The following is an 18,423-nucleotide window of genomic DNA, read 5'->3' as shown; positions in this document are numbered from 1 at the left end:
GGATCTTCGCGATCACGTGCGGCACTTGTATCCAACTTTTTTGGCCAAGTACACCGGCTCGAAATAACCCTGATCAGTAAGTTCAGAATATGACAGACAACGAATCCAGCGGCCCTTCGCCTCTCTTGGGCCTCTTGCGCAACCTCAACTCCTCGCTCGAGGCGACGTCCACCTCTCTCCCCACGCCTCCGTTTCCTGAGACCTCCTCCGGAATCTCTCTTTTATCGCTAAAGAACCACGCACTGCTTTCGTACCTTCACCATCTGGTCTTCCTCATTCTCATCAAGCTCCGCAATAAATCATTAAACGACGACGACGATTGCCTCGGACAGGATGTCCGCGACAAGTTGATTGAATTGCGTGTAATTCTCGAGCGTGGAGTTAAGCCTATGGAGGGGCGATTGAGTTACATGATTCAGAAGGTTGTTCGCGCGGCGGACCGGTTGGAGGCGACAGGACTTGCGAATGGAGACGCGAAGGATATCGTGTCGGCAGCGGGTGCTTTGGCGTTCAAGCCGAATCCGTCAGCGTTGGTTTCTGGGAAGGACGAGGAAGGCGGTGCGGAGGCAGAGCGCTCAGATGGTATTTACCGCCCGCCAAAGATCTCCTCTACCACTCTTCCGGCTTCCCTCGACCCTACCCGAGCAGAACGTCGACAACGCGCATCGGCCATGCAGAACGCGACTATGCGCAACTTTATCTCGGAAGAGCTTACGGATGCACCTGTTGCTGAACCATCGATTGGTTCCACTATCACTTCTCACAAGGGTCGCATTATGGCTGTGTCGGATCGCGACAGAAATGAGGACCGCCGTCGTATGAATTACGAAGAAGAGAATTATATTCGTCTGCCGGCTATGAGCAAGAAGGAGATGTCGAAGAGGAAGGGACGGTCCCAGGAAATCGGTTTCGGTGGTGAAGACTGGGGAGTCCTTGATAGGTCTGTGTATGACCGGACGGTTAAGAGCTCGAAGGATAACGTTGTGGAGAGATCGAGGAAGAGGACAGGAAATGAGGGTGCTGATCAAGAGGGCCCAGCTGCTGGAGAGAGGTTTGAGAAGCGGAGAAAGGTTCTTGCGGGGAGGAAGAGTGGGCGCGGTGGCCGTTCATGAGAAAGATATGGCTGATATCATTGCAATCCAATGTGTCTCTCGCTCGTATTATCCTTCTTCAAATAAGCCATAACCCTGCACTCTCCCATGCATTTAAGAATTGCCGAAAGCGGAACATTCATTGACCTCGGTTTTACACGCGCGGAGCCGTTCAGGGACAAAGGACGCTCAAAGCGCACCCACGACCCACAAAGAAATATGGAACCGTCGTAAACCTTCCGTAATACCATGGTGACAGAGGTCTCTGCTTCTGCCGATGGATGGGGGGGGCCTTATATAGCCTTCAGGCCCTCTCCCGCGCGTGGGTCCTCTTCTTAAAGACAGATCAGTAAAGGCATACGCACTCGCAATGGCTATCAGAGACACTCAGACGCTTGCTGCTGCTGCTGGTTCTGCTTCATCTACAGATACCATGCTTACAGAGGTCTCCATCACAGATGGCGGATCTGCCGAAATCGTGTCAACAGGCACGACTTTGCTTCCTCAGGTCCTCATGCCCATCGTAGTCGCTTGTGCGGTGGTTGCTGTCTTCGGAACGGCACTTGTCGTCTGGCTTCTTGTTCGTCGTCGTCAGAGAAGGATAATGCAACACAGTATCTCAGCTTATGGAGAAAAACCCATGCTGGAGGCTTTCAACTTTCCCGGGCCGACAAGTCCGCACCGGTCAAGCTGGCAAACTGCGCGAACATGGAGAGCCAGTCAGGCTCTCAGAATACCTTCGGTGCTGTCGCCACTAAGCACGAACTTCCCTGTGTCACCAGGCTACACACGAGTCAAGCACCAGAGTACTTTGCTGCCCTCTCCGCCTATTAGCCCGATGACCGTAAGTACATCACGTATTTCGTCGTCTCCTCCGCCATTATATTCCAAGCTCGAAGGCCATGGCCCAGAAAGAGTCATGAAGGCGAAAGCAACCATGCAACATTATACACCAACCCGGCCACGGACGCCGGAGGTCAGGAACCTTATGGAGGTAGTGTCGAGCACTGCAAGCGACAGTTCCACCAGCAGCAGGACTACAGACGGGTCTCGCACCCTGAAGGATACGGATGAGAAAGTCTGGTGGAAAGCTGAAGAAACAAAAACTCCTGTCAAGAAACCGCAACCACCGCCGCCCAGGCGGAAGCTGGTGCCTCGTCCTCTGGTTCCGAAGATCCAGGTCACACGGGCTTCCGTCATTCCAGTGGCTTTTCGTGAATCAGTGCTTCAGCGAGCAGGTGAGTTGGAGGTCATGAAGACGCACATGGAGAAGCTGGAGAAGGAATTTGTGGAGGAGATGGCAGCAGCAACTGTGGACTCGCCGACAAGGCCTTGGAGGCACAGCGTGCGAAGCAGCGGGACTGTATCGCACGAGGCCCCGGAGTACTCTTTCATCTAGTCATAGTACCTAGGAACATAAGAGATATTTTCACATATCCAGTCACAGACTTCAAAAGTGAGAAAAACCGCGGCAGGCATTGATGATCGGAAAGAAAGCAGCGACAAAAAACACAAAATAACGAAAAAAAGAGGCCAGCCTATCGAGAAAACACCGAACCAGTCCAACCATAACAATGCGCCATAAATGAATCAACAATTCCATCCATCTCAGGATCTAAGTGCTTAAGATTCCCAGCTCTGCTCCACGGTCTGCCTCACCCTCTTCATGTACTCTCTTCGGTTCTCCTTGTGAAGACTCGCTGCTTCCGCGTTTGCCGGAGAAGCATTATTCGGGTCGTTTAATAGGGATTGAATGGAAGTAAGGATCGCAGCCACATCGTAGGTTGGTGACCAGCGGTTCTGCAAGATGTCGAGACAGAGCTCGCCATTGGCATACACGTTCGGGTGGAACATCTTGCTGATGAAACGAACCACAGGCGGCTTATTGGGATACTGCTCGTCGAATTGGAGGACAAGGCGGAATGTACCGTCCTCGAAGGGGGTCTCTGAAGGGCCAATGATGACGGCGTTCCAAGTCATGACATTGTCAGCAACGGGAGATGCGGAAACACCGGCGGGAGGGTCCTGTTGCATGCGCTGCAAAAGGTCAATCAGTACGCTATTTATAGCAAGTAGCATTGCCAAGAACGCACCTTGAAGTCACGCATCAGACGTCTGCGGGCGGTAGTCGACATTGTGTGGCAAACGTTGTGGTAGAGCTACACGAGCATATATCTTTAAGAAGTGAAGGGAAGAAGTAGCGATGACGGCATACCTTTCAGGATTCGGAATGAGAGGAAGGGTATGAAGAAAGATGTACCGTGGTGGTGCAATTGCGCTGCTGGCTGACTTCATTCTACAGCACGCGTACGGCATTGAGGCTGCACATACACCCAGATTTTGCATAGAAGACAGCTGAATAACTTTTGGAAACGAATTGGGAAGTGTTTCGTAGCCTGTACATGTAGAAGCTTCTGTTAACGTTGTCTATTATGCCTAATCTGGCATGAACCCTGCCTCGGCCGTGTCCACGTTACTAGCACGTCGCTGATCTGTTATGTCTGCTCAGTCTTGAAACGGCATTTGACGGACCAGGGTTTGCAATCACTGAGAGTGACGTGTAAGGACAGTCTGGTGCCCTTCGCCTACTCTATCCGCTTGTATGGCCGCCATACTACCGCCGGTTTATCGTCGAACATCATTCCCTCCGGTGCGTTTCGTTCGGCTGACGTTGTTATTACCCATGGTCTAACCTGACTTTCTCGGCAGTTCATGCAGCTCACGCCCATATCATCCTCCTCACCTATCACGGAGGTAATCTCGAAGCTGCGTGCATCTCTGCGCCAAGCGATTGATTCTTCGTATGCATATGATCAGGTATGGTTCATTTCACATGCATAGCAAACAGTCTCTAAGCAGCGGAACAGCTTCGGACGCCGCCATTGTCCAGTCAATTGATTCGACCCATACTTAGATGGCTTACCAAGAGTAAACATCCCGGGATCATCCTGGCGTTGATATGGTGTAAAATGGAGTTCGATGATCGGGCTAATGGCGAGAGAAATCATGATAGCGCTCGGTAAGTCGTATGCACACGATTCCACAAGTACCATTCTAATTCTGGAATAGAGGATGGGCAGCAGAACTTCTTGCTATCCGTTTGTTGAGCAACTATACGCCTACTGGTCTCATCAATAGCCTCACCACTGAGTTTGATCCTCGTGATAGCACACCAGCTACTCCTGCTACTCCACCACGTTTGGATGACCGAGCACCACTTTTAGCTCCGGGTATGATACGTTCGACTAGTGACATATCTTCCAACAGTGTCAATGCCCTGGAGCTCGCCATATTGGCCCCTGCGAAGCATTTTCTTGCAAGCTCACGTGTACAAGAAGTCCTGAACGCCGTTTGGAGAGGAGAAGTTGTGTTCTGGACAACCATGAACGTCGACTCACACAAGAAGGCGGTGTTCTATAAGCCTCATATTCACGGTCGTACGCTAGAGGAGTTGTATTCCAGACTACGCGTACCCCGGTCTCGTGTACTCTGCGAGACAGTGAACCGCGTCATCTTCCTAGCTTTGTACCTGTGGGTTCTTGCTGCCACTCCTCCCGAGATTGGATGGCTATGGAAGGAGCTTGTCTTGTTAATCTGGATCTGTGGCTATGTCTTGGATGAGGTACAGGCGTGGCGTGACAATGCCGGATTGTGGTGGGGTGATCTTTGGTGGGGTGCAGATGTGGGTCTGTGCACTATCTGGTTTGCTTGGGCAGGAGTGCGACTTTTCGGGTTGCTCGGTGGGGAAGGGTATTGGGGAACAGCAACGGTGGCATGGAATGTGCTTGGTCTTGCTGCCATCATCCTTGTGCCAAGATGCTTCTCGGTGTTCAGTCTCATTCCATATTTCGGCATTTTGATGCCCTGTCTACGCCGTCTGACCTGGGACTTCTTGAAGTTCATGATTCTTGTTGCTGTCATTTACGTCGGATTTGTGATCACTTTCTGTGTTCTGGGCCGTGAGAATTTTGGCATACAGCGCATGTCATGGATCCTTATACGCATCTTCTTCGGATCCAGCTACGTTGGGTTTGATGAAATGTACAACATCAACCCTGTTTTTGGTCCAACGCTGATGGTCATATTCGTGACGGTCACACAAATCTTACTGGTCACGATTCTCATTGCCATCCTCTCTAACTCCTTCTCCACGGTCATGAACAACGCCCGCGAAGAATACCTGTTCCTCTTCGCAGCCACATGCATCGAATCAACCATATCGGATCACCTTGTCGTGTTTTTTCCGCCGTTCAACATCTTGACAATTATTCTTCTGCGGCCGTTCCGCCTGTTCTTGTCACATTCCTCCCCAAGTCTGCGGAGGATGAAGCTTTGGCTGCTTTTCATTACACATTCTGCGTTTGTGCTCTTGGTTGCAATGTGGGAGTCACTGGAACGTCGCCTGCCAAACAGGAGCGCCAACCGCCCGGGCTTGAGCAAGGCTAGAACGATGACCGTTGAGGAACTTCTTCGCAGTGGTGATGGAGGTACGCCATTCAGGGGCGGTGCGGGAGGTATAGGTTTTGGTATTGGTCTGCGGGGTTCTCGACCTCTCCGGAGTGGTACTGCCTCTGAAGACGAGACAGAGGATGAGACTCAATATCAGGATGGAGGTATAGGCGAGTTGCGAGAGAGAATCGGCAGGGTGGAAAGTGAGTTGAGACTACTTAGAGAGGAGCTTATGGAAGCTGTAGGAAAGAGGGTTGACTAAGGGTACTCTGTATGGGGGAAGAGGTGGTAATTGTGGGTGTGCGCTCGAGTTCTGGGAAGAGAGGCTCGTGGTCATGTTTCTGCTCATTTATATCGATTTACCCTAAATACCTATAGGTAACATGTTTTTTGTTCGGTTCCACCATTGTTCGCACTTTGTGATTTGTCGCACGGTCGTTTGAGCCTGACCGACGTCGAACCACCGTAACATCGCGTCGTCCACCACGTAAACACTCAAAACATGCAAGAATGGCCAGGTGATCTGCTAGACTATTGCAGGGAGCTTCTCAATGAACTTTCTATCCGTTTCCATGCTTCTCAAGAAGGCATAGGCAGCAGTACCACAAGCCGAGATCATGAGGAGGTCGGTGGACGAGAGTTCCGGCATTGCTATTACGCATTGGCCGAGATTGCCAAAAGTCTACCACACGATAGTGCGACTGATATAAAGAAGATAGGAAACATCATATCCAGGTACGCGTACGGTCCTTACCTTCCGCTACTCTGCTAACGGCCGGGAAGTTGTGGTAGACACCTCCGGGCAGGGCTTGATGGGCATACACCTAAGCAGTGGCTTAACCTACATACCGAAGCAAGTCTCCTGAAAGCAATTGCACAAATCTTGGCTGCTGCGAGCGCTGATTGCGATTTGGCAATCGAGGTCATACATACACTGGACATGACTTTGATCACCACAGGCGGTGGGTCGAGAAAATGGGACGTGCTGAGTTTGATCGAGCACATGGACAGGGTATTGGCTACTGCTACCAAGATATCAGCTGGTCTAATCCAGAGCGCCGAAAGCTCGTTCGAATGTCTCGATGAGAGCAGTGTACCAGCAATCCTTCGTTACTTCGACCGGGTCGACGAGCTGGGTATCGGAGAGTTCCAAGAGCATCTACTAACGCGGAACACCCCTCTGATCATCACAGAGGCGATGCAGAATTGGCCAGCCGTCTATTTGGAGTCATGGTCATCATTTGATTATCTCCTCAACGTAACCTCCAATGGCCAACGCCTCGTACCGGTCGAAATCGGAGACTCTTATGTGTCCAAAGACTGGACGCAGAAAGTTATGCCTTTCAAGGAGTTTCTCGAGACATACATATTAAACCCTGATCCACCAGCTCTCGCATATTTGGCACAACATGACCTATTCTCTCAAATACCAAGATTACGAGAAGATATCAGGATACCAGACTACTGCTATGCCGATCATGAGACAGCCTTAGAAGAGCCGATAGTGAATGCTTGGTTTGGTCCCAAAGGTACGGTAAGTCCACTGCACAAGGACCCGTACTGCAACATCTTTGCACAGGTAGCCGGGTACAAGTACTGGAAAAATTTTCCTGAATCAGAGACGGAGAACTTGTATCCGCGAGGGGAGGAAGATTGTGTTGACATGTCAAATACTAGTCAGGTGGACGTGGATGGTGCAGTCGACTTAGAAAAGTATCCCAAGTATGCGGAAGCACAGTATCGGGAGGGCATATTGGGGCCGGGTGAGATGCTCTTTGTACCGAAGGGATCGTGGCACTTTGTGAAGAGTCTGACACCGTCGTACAGTGTCAGCTTTTGGTTCTAATAGATGGACGTTTCATGGTCTTACGGAGCAAACGTCATCTTCAGGAAACCCATATATTCTAACGCCATAAATGATAGTCAAAGAAACAAACGACAAGTGACCACCCCGTTAACCCCCCATTTTCAAGTTATCTCTGGTATAGTATAAAGTCCCTCAAGCCCGTAAATCCCAAATAAGTAGCCCAATGCCATTTTAATAAAAGTCTTTCATAGAAGCGGTTCGGTCGAGCTCTTTGAGTGCCTCGCGCACAACAAGAGTGTCGAATTCCATGAAGCCCTGGCCGGGCTTGCGGCCCATGGCCAAGAGCGACGTAACGGCACCAAGATCAGACTCGGAGAAACCCTTGTGGCGGGAGAGGGTCTGGTAAACGTCGGCACAAGGAAGATACGTGGTCGAAGAACTCCTCATAGGCATCCGCGTCGGAGGAGGGGCGTACGCAAGAACAGGGTCACGCTCACGCTCCTCCTGCTTGCCCTTACAACAGCCACCACCAGCATCGTTTCCGCCACAGCAAGAAGAAGCACCGGTACTCTTTGCCAAGGTCTTGCAGAAGAGACTACTCATGGGATCGGCCTTGCACTGAGCACATCCACCAGGCGGGCATCCTCCACTGCGAGCGGAAGCAGACTTCAATAGAGGGAACGGCACAGCTTCCTGGAGAGGAGGCAGGGAGTAAAGGGTTTGTTCCTGCTTGACGTAAACCTTCTGCTGCTGAGCAGCTACCTCAGCACAGATGCAGGGTGTTCCATTTGAGCAGAATCCGCAAGAGTCGGGGATGAGAATTGGGTCGGGAGCCGCAGAGAAAAGAGGCGCAGGAAAAGGAGGTTGAGCGGGGGGGAGCACGCGAGACTGAGGCTTCGCACGAGTCGTAAAGTCGATCTCGAGAGGTTCGGATGATATATACTTGTTGCGCTTCGTCTGCTGAGCCGAAGTCGGGGACGAAGGACGCTTCCGGAGGGGAACGGCAGCATAGATCGGAACCGAATATGGGAGCTGTGACTCGGCGGGTGGTGTAGGCGGGCTGACCTTGTCCGAGATAGCCCGCAGGTTGGCAATTTCGGCGTTCAGAACCTCAATGTGACCCTTGAGCTGTTTATTCTCCGCCGTGATCCGGTCGATCGTATCCTTGTATTCTTCTTCCTTTTCGGCATTCTTGTCCTCCACTTCCTTAAGAATGTCCTCTAGTTCCACAACCCGGGCAGCACGGCGCTCGCGAAAGGCTCTTTGAGCATCGCGGTTCTGCGCCTTACGCTTCGTCGGTGGCGTGTCTGTAGCAGGCTTGCGACCAGGCTTTGGTCTCGGAGGGATGACCCATTCCTTAGATGTGACGAGGGTTATAGGCTGCTCAGAGCGTCCCTGTTCTCGAGTGTCAGTGTGTTCCGGTGAGGGTTGCGCGAGGATCAAACCTGGATGGGACGGGGAGCCATGGCCAGCGGAGCCACGGGCGGCGTACTAGCTGCCGGAGCAATAGCGATGGGCATTTGTCCAGGCATGGGAGGTCTGGCTGTAGGGAGAGGTATCAGGTAAATGGTCTCTTCAACAACTGCCCAGGGTCGTCCTGGGATGCTGGTGGAGGATGGGAGGTGAGGTTCGGGTTGATGAGATCTTGAATCTGATAATTCTCAGATAATGATAACGATCATCTGATAAGTCTCGGCCCACAGGATCTCAACCCGGATTTGTAAGACGCGCGGCAAAAACAGGCACGATCACCGCATTATCTAACCCTAGCCAAGACCAAACCCTACCCTGAAGATACATGAATACGCTGGAGCAGTTCGCTATTCGCTTTGTAAAATCTCATAGACAGGTTCTGTTAATTTTCCTTTCTCCCTGTTCACGCCCTGGGGCTTTGTCCGGTCATGATCGGCCCCGATGTCATCCGTCCGTCTGCCCTTCATGTATATCCGATCGAGTTCATCCCGAACATGTCCCCTTTTGCCGAATCCGTCGTCTCCTGCAGGTGTAGCTGTACCTGGTATGTTGATGGATGTGAAGCGAATCATGGCAGCGTAGATTGCGGAACCTGGCTGGGTATGCCTACGTTGTGGGAAAGTAACCTTAATCCCACGCCTCGTCGGGGTCAGGATGGTTGTCCTTGGCCGCAGCATACTCTATCGGATGAGAATTCTTCATTTTCCTTTGCAGAACTCTGTGACAGCGTCAGCGACATCTCTCAAACATTCGGTAGAAGCTACATTACCTGATAGATTTCTGCAGAGCGTCCAGATCCTTTCTAACCTGGCGTGCAATGTTGACATGTTCAGAGAATTTGGCCTTCGTAGTTGCTAATTTCTTTTGACTTTCTTCTTGTAGAGACGTCAATTCGTGCATACATCCGTTGACGAGTCCAGAACTGCATTCATGTCAGTACAAGCAGGTCTGCTGGGGTGCTCGTGAATCCCGTACGTCTGAGCTTGTATCGCAATGGCCTTGTCCAGTGCAAGAGTATCAAATGCCGTTGACAGCTGCTCCGAAAGCATTTCCGCGACTGCATTGACGCATTCTTCATTGTCTCGGCGGTGATCGGAGCCCGCGTAAGAAGACGAGGCATCTGTAGATGATTCCATTGATTCGTTTCCAACGCTTTCTTCCTGCTCACGAACTGATATCCTCGAGAAATTGGCTGTCTACAAGATAATTGATGATGTCAGGCCTCTTGTTATGGCTTTGGCCTTCGTACGTCCAGCATGCAGTCACGGTGACAACCCCGCCTGCATCTCATACACCCATTCTGAACTCAAGATGGAAAACAATCAGAATAACGACAATGACTTCATGAACGAAGACCGTATGCTGCAAGCCATGGGTCTCCCGACAAACTTTGGTGGTATGACGCGCAGCAAGCAGTCGTATCGAGAGGATGCCCAAACGGACGTGGTACAAGGCGAGGGGTCAACAGAGGAAGGACGTCAAGAGGGCATGGGCGATGAAGAACGCGATTCAAAAGTAAGAGAACTTGAGTCTGCTTTGGGACAGCGGCTTACAGTGTGACAAGCAGCGAGCAAGAACGCATGACGAGGAGGACCCATCGTCGGAAAATCGCTGGAACGGTCGAGATCGTGGAAGAGGGAGGGGCAGGGTCAGAGGTCGAGGCAGAGGGCAGGGTCGTGGTCGTGGTCGTGAACGAGGGAAAGACAGCTTCCGTCATGCCCGCCGAGGGGATACAGAGGGGCATGGTGAGGACAATGGTGAGGAGGGTGCAGGTGAACATATCCAGGGAGAACCGACACGTCCGACAGAATATGACAGGCACGTGGTGGAAGGCTTCATCAACGATTCTTTCTTCGAAGATCCATGGAAAGGTATGTACTGATCGGACAAGGAGGGACTTTACGACAGAGAAGCTGGCCTTCACATCGTATACAATACCAAATTTTTGCTTCCTAATGATGCCGATTCAATCCCAGAAAGAACATACTCCATGAAACTCCAATAGTAAATAAAAACGCGTCGGCCTCGCAAGGGTATCACCGTCCGAATTTCAATAACCGACAATACTCAATCCCGTTCACTGCCTTATTTCTTCTCGCATGGCGACGCCATGGTCCATCTCCTTCCTCGGATACCCTGCTCACGAGGTACCTCACCAACAGCCAACTGCTGCTCAACAACCCACTGCTGCCACATCTCCTTGACTTTCCCAGCACCTTCGCCATCGACGATCTTGCTGAGTTCAGGTGGCATACTGTTCTTCCTAATTGGTGGTTTCTTGGGCTGGTCTTCGTTTGGTGTGGGGACACGGGATGCGAAGAATAGGGGTGGCGGCTCGATGGTTGTGGGTGAAATGAGGATGTCTTGGATGTGTACTCCTTTGATGCCGTCGGTGATGATCGGGGCAGGCGTAGTAGAGGTGGGCGTACGTGGTTCTTTTTCCTGCTTGATGGATGCCAGGGCGGGTTTCCGTGCCGTCTGTGGTGAACGCGGACGCTGTGGTGATCTGGTTCGGGGAGGTGACTTGGGACGTGGAAGGGATGGTTGGTTAGTGCCGTCCATGGACGACAATGAGGACGTGCTTGCCCAGAGCGAACCAGCGCGTCTTCCACTGTGGTGAGACAAGAAGCTGCGACCGACAGAAGCAGAAATAGATGTCCTTGGCGTCGTGCTACCGCTACCACCAGGTCTCCACAGCCCAGGTCCATCTGGTTTCACACTCGGAACCGCATGCAAACTCTGCGTTCGATGAAACCCTCCGCCTGTTCCGGCAAAGTTGGCCGCTTTCAGATGAGCCGTAGATGCTTGTAGTTTAAAGTCCCATGCACCAAGACCTTTCAAGTCGACCTTTGTCGTCGGTGTTGGTACTGCCATTGTCAGGGATGAGATGGCTGGTGTCTGCAAGACTGGGTATCCGCTCAAGGAATGCAACAGAGCGGCGTGTGGTGCAGCATGTGTGATGAGAACAACAGCATCAGGCATGTCGGGTTGTGAACTGTAGTAAAGCAAGAGCTCTCGTAGTCCTGCACGCAAACGCAGTTCGAGACTCTCCCATTCTTCCGGGTATGTTCCTGCTTCACTGAAAAAAGCCCTGTCCCACGTCGCGTCAATGTTTGGCGATAGTTCCACGGGCAGTAGAGTGCTTGGCGGTGGTTCTTTCAGTTCTGAGAAGTAGACCGGGTTGAGCCATTCTCCTAGATAGTCGTCAATGCGGATACGAGAATATGTCGCAGCCTCCACTTCACTGGCATCTCTGTTTATTCTGTTTACCATACCCGAGCGTGATGGCGCTCTGTATAACTGGTTTGCGAGTGCTGTAGCTGTCTCCATACAACGCAGGAAAGGCGAAGTATGTATAACAACGTTGGGCACCCAAACATTGCGGTCGTCGTCTTCATCCTCTTCATCCTCCACAAGCACCGTCCTGCGACGCGCAGTTTCCTTCTTATCGTGCAACCAACTGCGAATGAAGCGACCAGTAGCCGCAGCTTGAGCAATGCCTCCCTTCGTCAGAGGCGTGTCATACGGCCTCTCTGCTGTCTTTGACCAATTCCTGTCATACTGATCTAACCGCTCCGCATGCCTCACAATGCAGATGATAGGGAAGCGCCCAGGTATCGATGTCGACGTCAAATGTGGCATGGTCGTGCGTAGTCTCTCGCGCAAGGTTTGAACGGTGTCAAGAGGGTGACAGAACCCTGGCGGATACCAACCGCGAGACTCACAAGGATCAGGCGAGATCAAGGCGACTGAAGACGAGCAGAGACGGGCAAGAATTGCTCAGCAGGACTGAACATCAACGTCCTCCTCGCAGCAGCTGGTAACGTTGACTGGCTGCCACCGTCCAGCAGGTTTACCCTCGGCGGATGATTGTTCCGACGCTCGGTCCGAAAATTAAGCGGTTTAGCGGGGGTGGCAGGACATGCACGTGAACGCGTCGGGCCGCCAGTATTAAATCAGAATGACTTAACCAAGCACTTTGTTGACAATATAGTGATAAAGGTTCAGAGGTATCTCGTTCACGTACATGCACTGCTGTATATGCTTCAGGACGGCCGCGGGTCGCCATTGATCATGCCTTCGTTTACCATGATCTGCTATTCTATATGACTATCGTACAAAGCTTCCAAGCCATCCAATTCAATCCCCTCTCTTAACGTGCCATATTACCGATCTTCTCGCTGGAAGAATGCAAAAAACATATTCCCACAATAAATACCAGACACCGAACCTAAAGCAAATAACAAAAAGCTAAACAAAATAGATAAAACAACAAAATAACCACTTTCAATGACAGCGGCGATGATATGCCATGCCAAAGATGAAAAGATCTTGCGCCGAACTTGATGCTATAATCAAACCTTTCCAGGCGACTTGATGTTCAACAACTGTACAATCGTGTCCTTCAAAGTAGAGAAGTCCACGGGTTTCGAAACGTAGGATGTAAACCCAGATGCAGTGCACCTTTCGGCCACGTCGGACATGACGTTAGCTGAAAGAGCAACAATAGGTACTTGTGCTACGCCCGGAGGCAAATTGGTCTGTTCCCAGTCACGAATCTCGCGAGTTGCTTCGAACCCATCTTTGCGAGGCATATGCAAATCGCACAAAATGAGGGAATAGTAGCCGTGAGGCTTGTTCAAGTACGTCTGAACACATTCCACACCATCGGAAGCGATCTCCACTTCCAACCCGACCTTCAGAAGGAACCGCTGCATGACCTTCTGGTTCACAGGGTTGTCCTCAACGAGCAACACCTTGTGACCCTTTCCTCCAACCTCATCTTCCATAGACTTGAAGACCTCTTTCTGATGCGCTACCACCTGCTGCGCACTCTGCCTCTTCATGTCGGTACTCTCGTTACGCTCGCTCTGCGGATCAAAGATGACACTAAACTTGGATGGCTTGACCGGCTTGAAGATGAACTGCAACCGGTCACCCAAGATCTTGGCAGCATCTCCGCATCCATCCAAGATCGAAGACCGTTGAATGGGTGTGGTAAGCACGATACACATAGTATTCGCATAAGCAGCCGCCTTCGAGAGAGCCTGCAACAGCTTGTTGACCTCCGACTGCTCTGGAAGAGAGATCACGATGTGACTGAAGATCGTGGGTGACTTCTTGGTGACGATATCATAAGCAGAACGGAAGCTGTTCGAGGTCGCGATGGCTGCGGGAATGGTCTTTGGCAAAGTCATCCGAATGTGATGTTGGATAGCCATGCGACCGTAAGGCTGCTCCGCGATAACGAGGATGTTGTACATGGGAGGCGTAGGAGGTGAGCTCTTGGGCGGGCCTGATGGTTTGTCTGTGACCGTAGCAGTCGACTCGCCCGAAGATGAAGGAGTGCTCGGTACATTAGACGGTCTCAACGTCCTTGCAGCCTTGTTCTGACCGGTCGTCTCAGCCACGTACTCGGCAACCCTCTGCTTCACCGGGGTAGGCAAAGCCAACTTCATAGAAGAAGGATCGGGCTTCGGCGGCATAGAGATCTGGAGTGCGCGCTGCGTAGCTCCGATATCGCGAATTGGCTGATGAGTCTTGGCGGGCGGTGTAACAGCAAATGCATCCGCAAGCACGCTGTTCTGGTCCTTCATTGCTGCCGACACTGGGTTCGAAGAAACAGACGACCAACCAGACGAAGCAGACGATCCCTGAGAAAGGGAAGGCACCGTGTTATCAGACGTATTGCCCTTGCCCGGGGAAGCCATAGGACGAGTAGCGGGTGGATCGGTATTACAAAGCTCCCAAGCGTCAGGCTCGGCAGAATTCTTTGCGGCAGTAGCAACAGTCTCAGCGAGCTTGAATTTGGCACTGAAGAAGAACGTAGAACCAACGCCCTTGACCGACGAACATGTCATCTTACCGCCATGAAGCTCAATAAGTTGACGTGAAATAACCAAACCCAGTCCAGTACCTCCGTGCTTGCGAGTGCTGGACGTGTCAATCTGACTGAAGGGTTTGAACATATACTGCTCGTCCTTCTTGTCAAAACCGGGTCCAGTATCGTGAACCTCGAAATTCAACAGAATCTCGTCCGCACCGACGTCGGCGTCCTTTGCGACCGACACACGGGAGAAGACCTCACCAGAGGAGGTAAACTTAATCGCGTTACCGATGACGTTAAGGACAACCTGGCGCAATCTGATCCTATCGCCCGAAATGATAGCAGGTACGTTCTCCTCGACGACGTAATTGAGCTCAAGCCCCTTTGCAGTAGCCATAGTACTGAGCAACTCGTTGGCGTCCTCAACCATGCTTCGAACATTGAATGATTCCGATGTAAGCTTCATCATTCCAGCTTCAACCTTGCTGAGATCAAGAATGTCATTGATGACACTCAAGAGGGCATCGGCCGACTGTTGGATAGTATGGGCGTAATCCAACTGCTCGAGCGTTAATTGAGAGTCCATCAAGAAACCCACCATACCAGTGATTCCGATCAGTGGGGTACGGATCTCATGAGACATGTTCGACAAGAAACGCGTCTTACTCTCCATCGCCCTCTGCGCAGCCTCGTTGGTCTCCTTAAGTTTCTGTTCAAGCAACTTGTGATCGTTGATGTCGGTACATGTCCCGAACCACAAGTCGTCTTCGCCATTGCCCGAGGAACCCTCGACGCAGACGCACTTGATGAGGTGCCACCTGTATTCGCCGTCGTGCTTTCTCAAGCGTAACTCACTAGAGAAAGGCGCATCTTTCGTAGGACACACTCCAGCCGGCAAGGCACATTTGAGGCGATCGTCTGGATGCACGAATGAGATGAATCCCAATCGAACCGTAGCCTCGAAAGAACCTCCGGTATACCTGAACCACTGCGTGTTCGCATAAGTGATACCCTGAGATGGAGTAGCAGCGAATACGATCTGAGGACTAGCTTCAGCCAAACTGCGGTACTTTCCTTCACTCGCCGCAGTCTCCGCTTGTCGTGCTGCATCCTGCTCGGCCAGCTTTTGCTCGTGGATGTCCATAGACGTGCCAAACCAGTGAACAACCGCACCTCGCGAGTCACGGAGGGGAACAGCACGGGTCATGAACCATCGGTAGACACCATCGAATCGCCTCATTCGTACCTGCCTAGCATGACCGACTCCCTTCGCAATCGCCTCCTTCCATCCACTGACATACGAATCCCGATCATCGGGGTGCAATGCGCCCCAGAAGTCTTTCATTACCTCTCCTGCGGTTTGTCCACGGTATGCAAGAGACCGCGCATTTATCCAGGTAATTTTGCCAGTTTGTGGACTGGCAGTAAAGACATGCACGGGGATAGAATCCACGATGACCTTGAGCAGACGTGCGCTCGGCACGGGCATCTCGCCGCGACCAGAAGATGAAGAACCGGTAGACATCGAGCGCCTTCCTCCGTTGTGAACCGGTCTCTCTGCAGGAACGCTGCCACTTCCAAAGCCGCCCGACAAAGTTGCCGAAGTGCTTGCACCATGTGAATGCAACAACGACGCTGGTCTCCTTGCCTTTCTCCTCCTCGATGTAGCACTCGCCACCCTCCTTCCCGGTGACGTTTCCTGCTCTTCCTGTCCATTCCCATCCTCTTTGACATCCTCCATTTTCTTGTCAGAGAGCTTCGGAGTAGGAAGATCATCGCTGCTCGCACTGCCTCTGCTGCTTCCGCTTGCCACGGGAACATTCAGATCACCAGCGTTGGACGCAGCTGAAGATAGGACTGAACTCGAACTAGCAGGTGCTCGTACAGCGACTGGTCTCCGAACTCTAGAGAAGTACGAGTCACCAGAGACCTCACCGGCACTCAGCGGCGTTCCCAACATGGCGACATTGGGACTGAGCATGCCCGCTGCAATACCAGCCATTCCCTCCCACGACGCACGCTCACCAACCGAGCTCGAACTCGAGAACGACGGGCTGCTGGCCAATGCAGGCGAGCTATCCAACGAATCCGTTCGACTATAGCTCCTTGCCCGTGATGCCGCCGGCGAACTACCACTCGTCGACTGAGATGGCTGACGAGGAGCATAAGCAAGCTGGTGCAAGATATTCGAGTGGCTCAAAGCCTGACTCAAACTCGTTGCAATCAAAGGCGCAAAGCTGTCGAGTGAGTCGACGAGGTTCTGAGGGTAAGGGATGACTTTTGACAGGAAACTGAGGATACCGATCGGGACGGTACCGCTTGCGCCACTGACGGGTTTGGCGGAGGTTGGGTGGATGAGGGGGACGTGAATAACTGAATGCGCACTTTCCATGCCGATGGTGTAGACCTGCTCGTAGGGAGTGTACACCGGACTCAACTCTGACGGACAGAAAGCTTCTTCCTCGACCATGGGGCTTTCGAAGAAGGGGTTGCGATTGCTGTCAGTGTGCACTGCAGGTGATGGCGCAGGTGACGAAGACCAAGGCGAGAGCATAGCCTGCTCATACTCTTCATAGCTCGCACTTCTCTGCGGAGGGAACGGCTGGTGAAGGTGGCTACTTAGCGAAGCCATGACATTCTTTCGTGCTGAGGTCGGCTTTTCGCTGAAATACTCCTCCATGGGGTTTCGCAGCGGCTTTTGAGGAGTACCTTTGTTAGCATCCTTTTCTGCCGCTTTGCTTGCGATGCGTTCTTGTCTCTGCTTCAACTGGTCCTGCTTGAGCTCGATATGCGCTGGAGAAGTCGTCTGTCCTTGACCTCGCTCGAGGAAGGTATTAATATCTCTGTACTCTCGTGATAGCACAACCGGCCGTCCACGCTCGATGACGCGTGCGACACCAATGTTGTCGATCAGAGGCTCGTCGCCGTCTTCCAGAGGAAGCAGTGCACGATGTACTTTTCCACGCATACCAGTTGGTAAATTGACGGACGGTCCACGCGATCTGTTTGGAAGAGGCGGTCGTGACTGGTCAGGCATTCCTGTTGTCGGCGTAGTGTCATCATCCGGTTCATTCTCAAATGGCACCGAGGGATCCATAATATTTGCTTCTGATGGTACACCTTGTGGAGGTGACGTCGACGTCGCACCGCCCCCTGATGTTGGTGCAGCAAAGTCTGTTGCTCCATCGTAAGTCGCCTTGAGACCCCAGGGTACGTTTTCTACGTCTGTCAGATCGTTAGGGATGGCCAGCGTCACACGCTCCGCACAGTAATTTTCCACCAGTATATCCACAACACTCTTCCAAAACAACTCGATACCGATGGCCGAGTTGAGTCGTAGTGTAAGATCGTAAATATTTGGTGCTGGGAAAAGTGGGTTACCATGTTGGTTTGTCGGACCGGGAAAGCCGTTAGGAGCACCTCGTGGTGTTGGCGTCTCGCTTTTGGGCTGTTGTGTTGGTGTAGCTGTGTACGGGAAAGGGTAGGAGGTGGAGTTGTTTGACGACAGTGACGAGATGGAGCCCAGGGAGTCCGGCGTGGTGTTGTGGGAGACGGCGGCGGCGGTCATTGTCTCTGAGAGGCGCGACTTTTTGCGTATCGTGGTCTGAGCCCTCATGAGGTGGGCGTTCACAGCGTCCTTGAGCTGGGTGAGATCTGGTGGTTTCTTGTCTGGCATCGGTGCTGCTGCTGGCCTGGCCACGCTGAATAATCCCGCCGGGGGTCGCTGCTCCTCCTCACACGTACGTACGCTCCACTCGATGTCCGTTGCAGACGGT

At 52.1% G+C, this 18,423-nt stretch overlaps 9 protein-coding genes across 9 annotated transcripts; 5 read left to right on the top strand and 4 right to left on the bottom strand.

The window, feature by feature from the left end:
• Positions 1-52: 52 nt before the first annotated feature.
• On the top strand, positions 53-1,112 carry SAICODRAFT_94652 (uncharacterized protein; the record flags this gene model as incomplete). The annotated part of the gene is made up of 1 exon (XM_019171948.1): positions 53-1,112. The coding sequence occupies exon 1, from the start codon at positions 90-92 to the stop codon at positions 1,110-1,112; it is 1,023 nt and encodes a 340-aa protein (XP_019023107.1). The 5' UTR covers positions 53-89.
• Positions 1,113-1,293: 181 nt separating this feature from the next.
• SAICODRAFT_31040 (uncharacterized protein) lies at positions 1,294-2,530 on the top strand. Its single transcript, XM_019167822.1, has one exon. It carries the CDS (start codon positions 1,462-1,464, stop codon positions 2,488-2,490), a length of 1,029 nt encoding a protein of 342 aa, XP_019023106.1. The 5' UTR covers positions 1,294-1,461; the 3' UTR covers positions 2,491-2,530.
• An 89-nt stretch (positions 2,531-2,619) lies between these two features.
• On the bottom strand, positions 2,620-3,363 carry SAICODRAFT_82446 (ubiquitin-conjugating enzyme E2). The gene is made up of 3 exons (XM_019171276.1): positions 3,307-3,363; positions 3,185-3,250; positions 2,620-3,128 (listed from the first exon to the last, which is right to left on the bottom strand). Exons 2-3 carry the CDS (start codon positions 3,224-3,226, stop codon positions 2,715-2,717), a joined length of 456 nt encoding a protein of 151 aa, XP_019023105.1. The 5' UTR covers positions 3,227-3,250; positions 3,307-3,363; the 3' UTR covers positions 2,620-2,714.
• A 99-nt stretch (positions 3,364-3,462) lies between these two features.
• SAICODRAFT_141210 (uncharacterized protein) lies at positions 3,463-5,977 on the top strand. Its single transcript, XM_019165495.1, has 4 exons — positions 3,463-3,741; positions 3,801-3,908; positions 3,959-4,110; positions 4,161-5,977. Exons 1-4 carry the CDS (start codon positions 3,694-3,696, stop codon positions 5,800-5,802), a joined length of 1,950 nt encoding a protein of 649 aa, XP_019023104.1. The 5' UTR covers positions 3,463-3,693; the 3' UTR covers positions 5,803-5,977.
• A 454-nt stretch (positions 5,978-6,431) lies between these two features.
• On the top strand, positions 6,432-7,416 carry SAICODRAFT_31039 (Clavaminate synthase-like protein). The gene has a single exon (XM_019167821.1). The coding sequence runs from the start codon at positions 6,481-6,483 to the stop codon at positions 7,384-7,386; it is 906 nt and encodes a 301-aa protein (XP_019023103.1). The 5' UTR covers positions 6,432-6,480; the 3' UTR covers positions 7,387-7,416.
• Positions 7,417-9,221: 1,805 nt separating this feature from the next.
• On the bottom strand, positions 9,222-10,178 carry SAICODRAFT_141112 (uncharacterized protein). The gene is made up of 3 exons (XM_019165494.1): positions 9,796-10,178; positions 9,590-9,742; positions 9,222-9,538 (listed from the first exon to the last, which is right to left on the bottom strand). Exons 1-3 carry the CDS (start codon positions 9,954-9,956, stop codon positions 9,448-9,450), a joined length of 405 nt encoding a protein of 134 aa, XP_019023102.1. The 5' UTR covers positions 9,957-10,178; the 3' UTR covers positions 9,222-9,447.
• On the top strand, positions 10,051-10,702 carry SAICODRAFT_36072 (uncharacterized protein; the record flags this gene model as incomplete). The annotated part of the gene is made up of 2 exons (XM_019168472.1): positions 10,051-10,335; positions 10,388-10,702. 2 exons carry the CDS (start codon positions 10,051-10,053, stop codon positions 10,700-10,702), a joined length of 600 nt encoding a protein of 199 aa, XP_019023101.1.
• Positions 10,703-10,905: 203 nt separating this feature from the next.
• SAICODRAFT_26391 (phosphoglycerate mutase-like protein) lies at positions 10,906-12,462 on the bottom strand (the record flags this gene model as incomplete). Its single annotated transcript, XM_019166933.1, has 1 exon — positions 10,906-12,462. One exon carries the CDS (start codon positions 12,460-12,462, stop codon positions 10,906-10,908), a length of 1,557 nt encoding a protein of 518 aa, XP_019023100.1.
• A 713-nt stretch (positions 12,463-13,175) lies between these two features.
• Positions 13,176-18,215, bottom strand: SAICODRAFT_59170 (uncharacterized protein; the record flags this gene model as incomplete). The annotated part of the gene is made up of 2 exons (XM_019169662.1): positions 13,176-14,234; positions 14,379-18,215. 2 exons carry the CDS (start codon positions 18,213-18,215, stop codon positions 13,176-13,178), a joined length of 4,896 nt encoding a protein of 1,631 aa, XP_019023099.1.
• Positions 18,216-18,423: the final 208 nt, after the last annotated feature.

This window comes from Saitoella complicata (assembly GCF_001661265.1).
Source record: "Saitoella complicata NRRL Y-17804 unplaced genomic scaffold SAICOscaffold_17, whole genome shotgun sequence".
Classification (NCBI taxonomy): domain Eukaryota; kingdom Fungi; phylum Ascomycota; class Saitoellomycetes; order Saitoellales; family Saitoellaceae; genus Saitoella; species Saitoella complicata.
This window is presented reverse-complemented; position numbering and strand designations above follow the sequence as displayed.

Excerpts from the sequence above, each read along its gene's own strand:
- SAICODRAFT_31039 (XM_019167821.1), top strand. The coding sequence starts at position 6,481 with ATGACTTTGATCACCACAGGCGGTGGGTCGAGAAAATGGGACGTGCTG.
- SAICODRAFT_141112 (XM_019165494.1), bottom strand. The coding sequence starts at position 9,956 with ATGGAATCATCTACAGATGCCTCGTCTTCTTACGCGGGCTCCGATCAC. Across the intron at positions 9,743-9,795 it reads ATTGCGATACAAGCTCAGAC|TTCTGGACTCGTCAACGGAT; the intron begins GTACGGGATTCA and ends ACATGAATGCAG. Across the intron at positions 9,539-9,589 it reads GCTCTGCAGAAATCTATCAG|AGTTCTGCAAAGGAAAATGA; the intron begins GTAATGTAGCTT and ends ACGCTGTCACAG.
- SAICODRAFT_31040 (XM_019167822.1), top strand. The coding sequence starts at position 1,462 with ATGGCTATCAGAGACACTCAGACGCTTGCTGCTGCTGCTGGTTCTGCT.
- SAICODRAFT_82446 (XM_019171276.1), bottom strand. The coding sequence starts at position 3,226 with ATGTCGACTACCGCCCGCAGACGTCTGATGCGTGACTTCAAG. Across the intron at positions 3,129-3,184 it reads GTCTGATGCGTGACTTCAAG|CGCATGCAACAGGACCCTCC; the intron begins GTGCGTTCTTGG and ends GACCTTTTGCAG.
- SAICODRAFT_141210 (XM_019165495.1), top strand. The coding sequence starts at position 3,694 with ATGGCCGCCATACTACCGCCGGTTTATCGTCGAACATCATTCCCTCCG. Across the intron at positions 3,909-3,958 it reads CTTCGTATGCATATGATCAG|CTTCGGACGCCGCCATTGTC; the intron begins GTATGGTTCATT and ends GCAGCGGAACAG. Across the intron at positions 4,111-4,160 it reads AGAAATCATGATAGCGCTCG|AGGATGGGCAGCAGAACTTC; the intron begins GTAAGTCGTATG and ends ATTCTGGAATAG.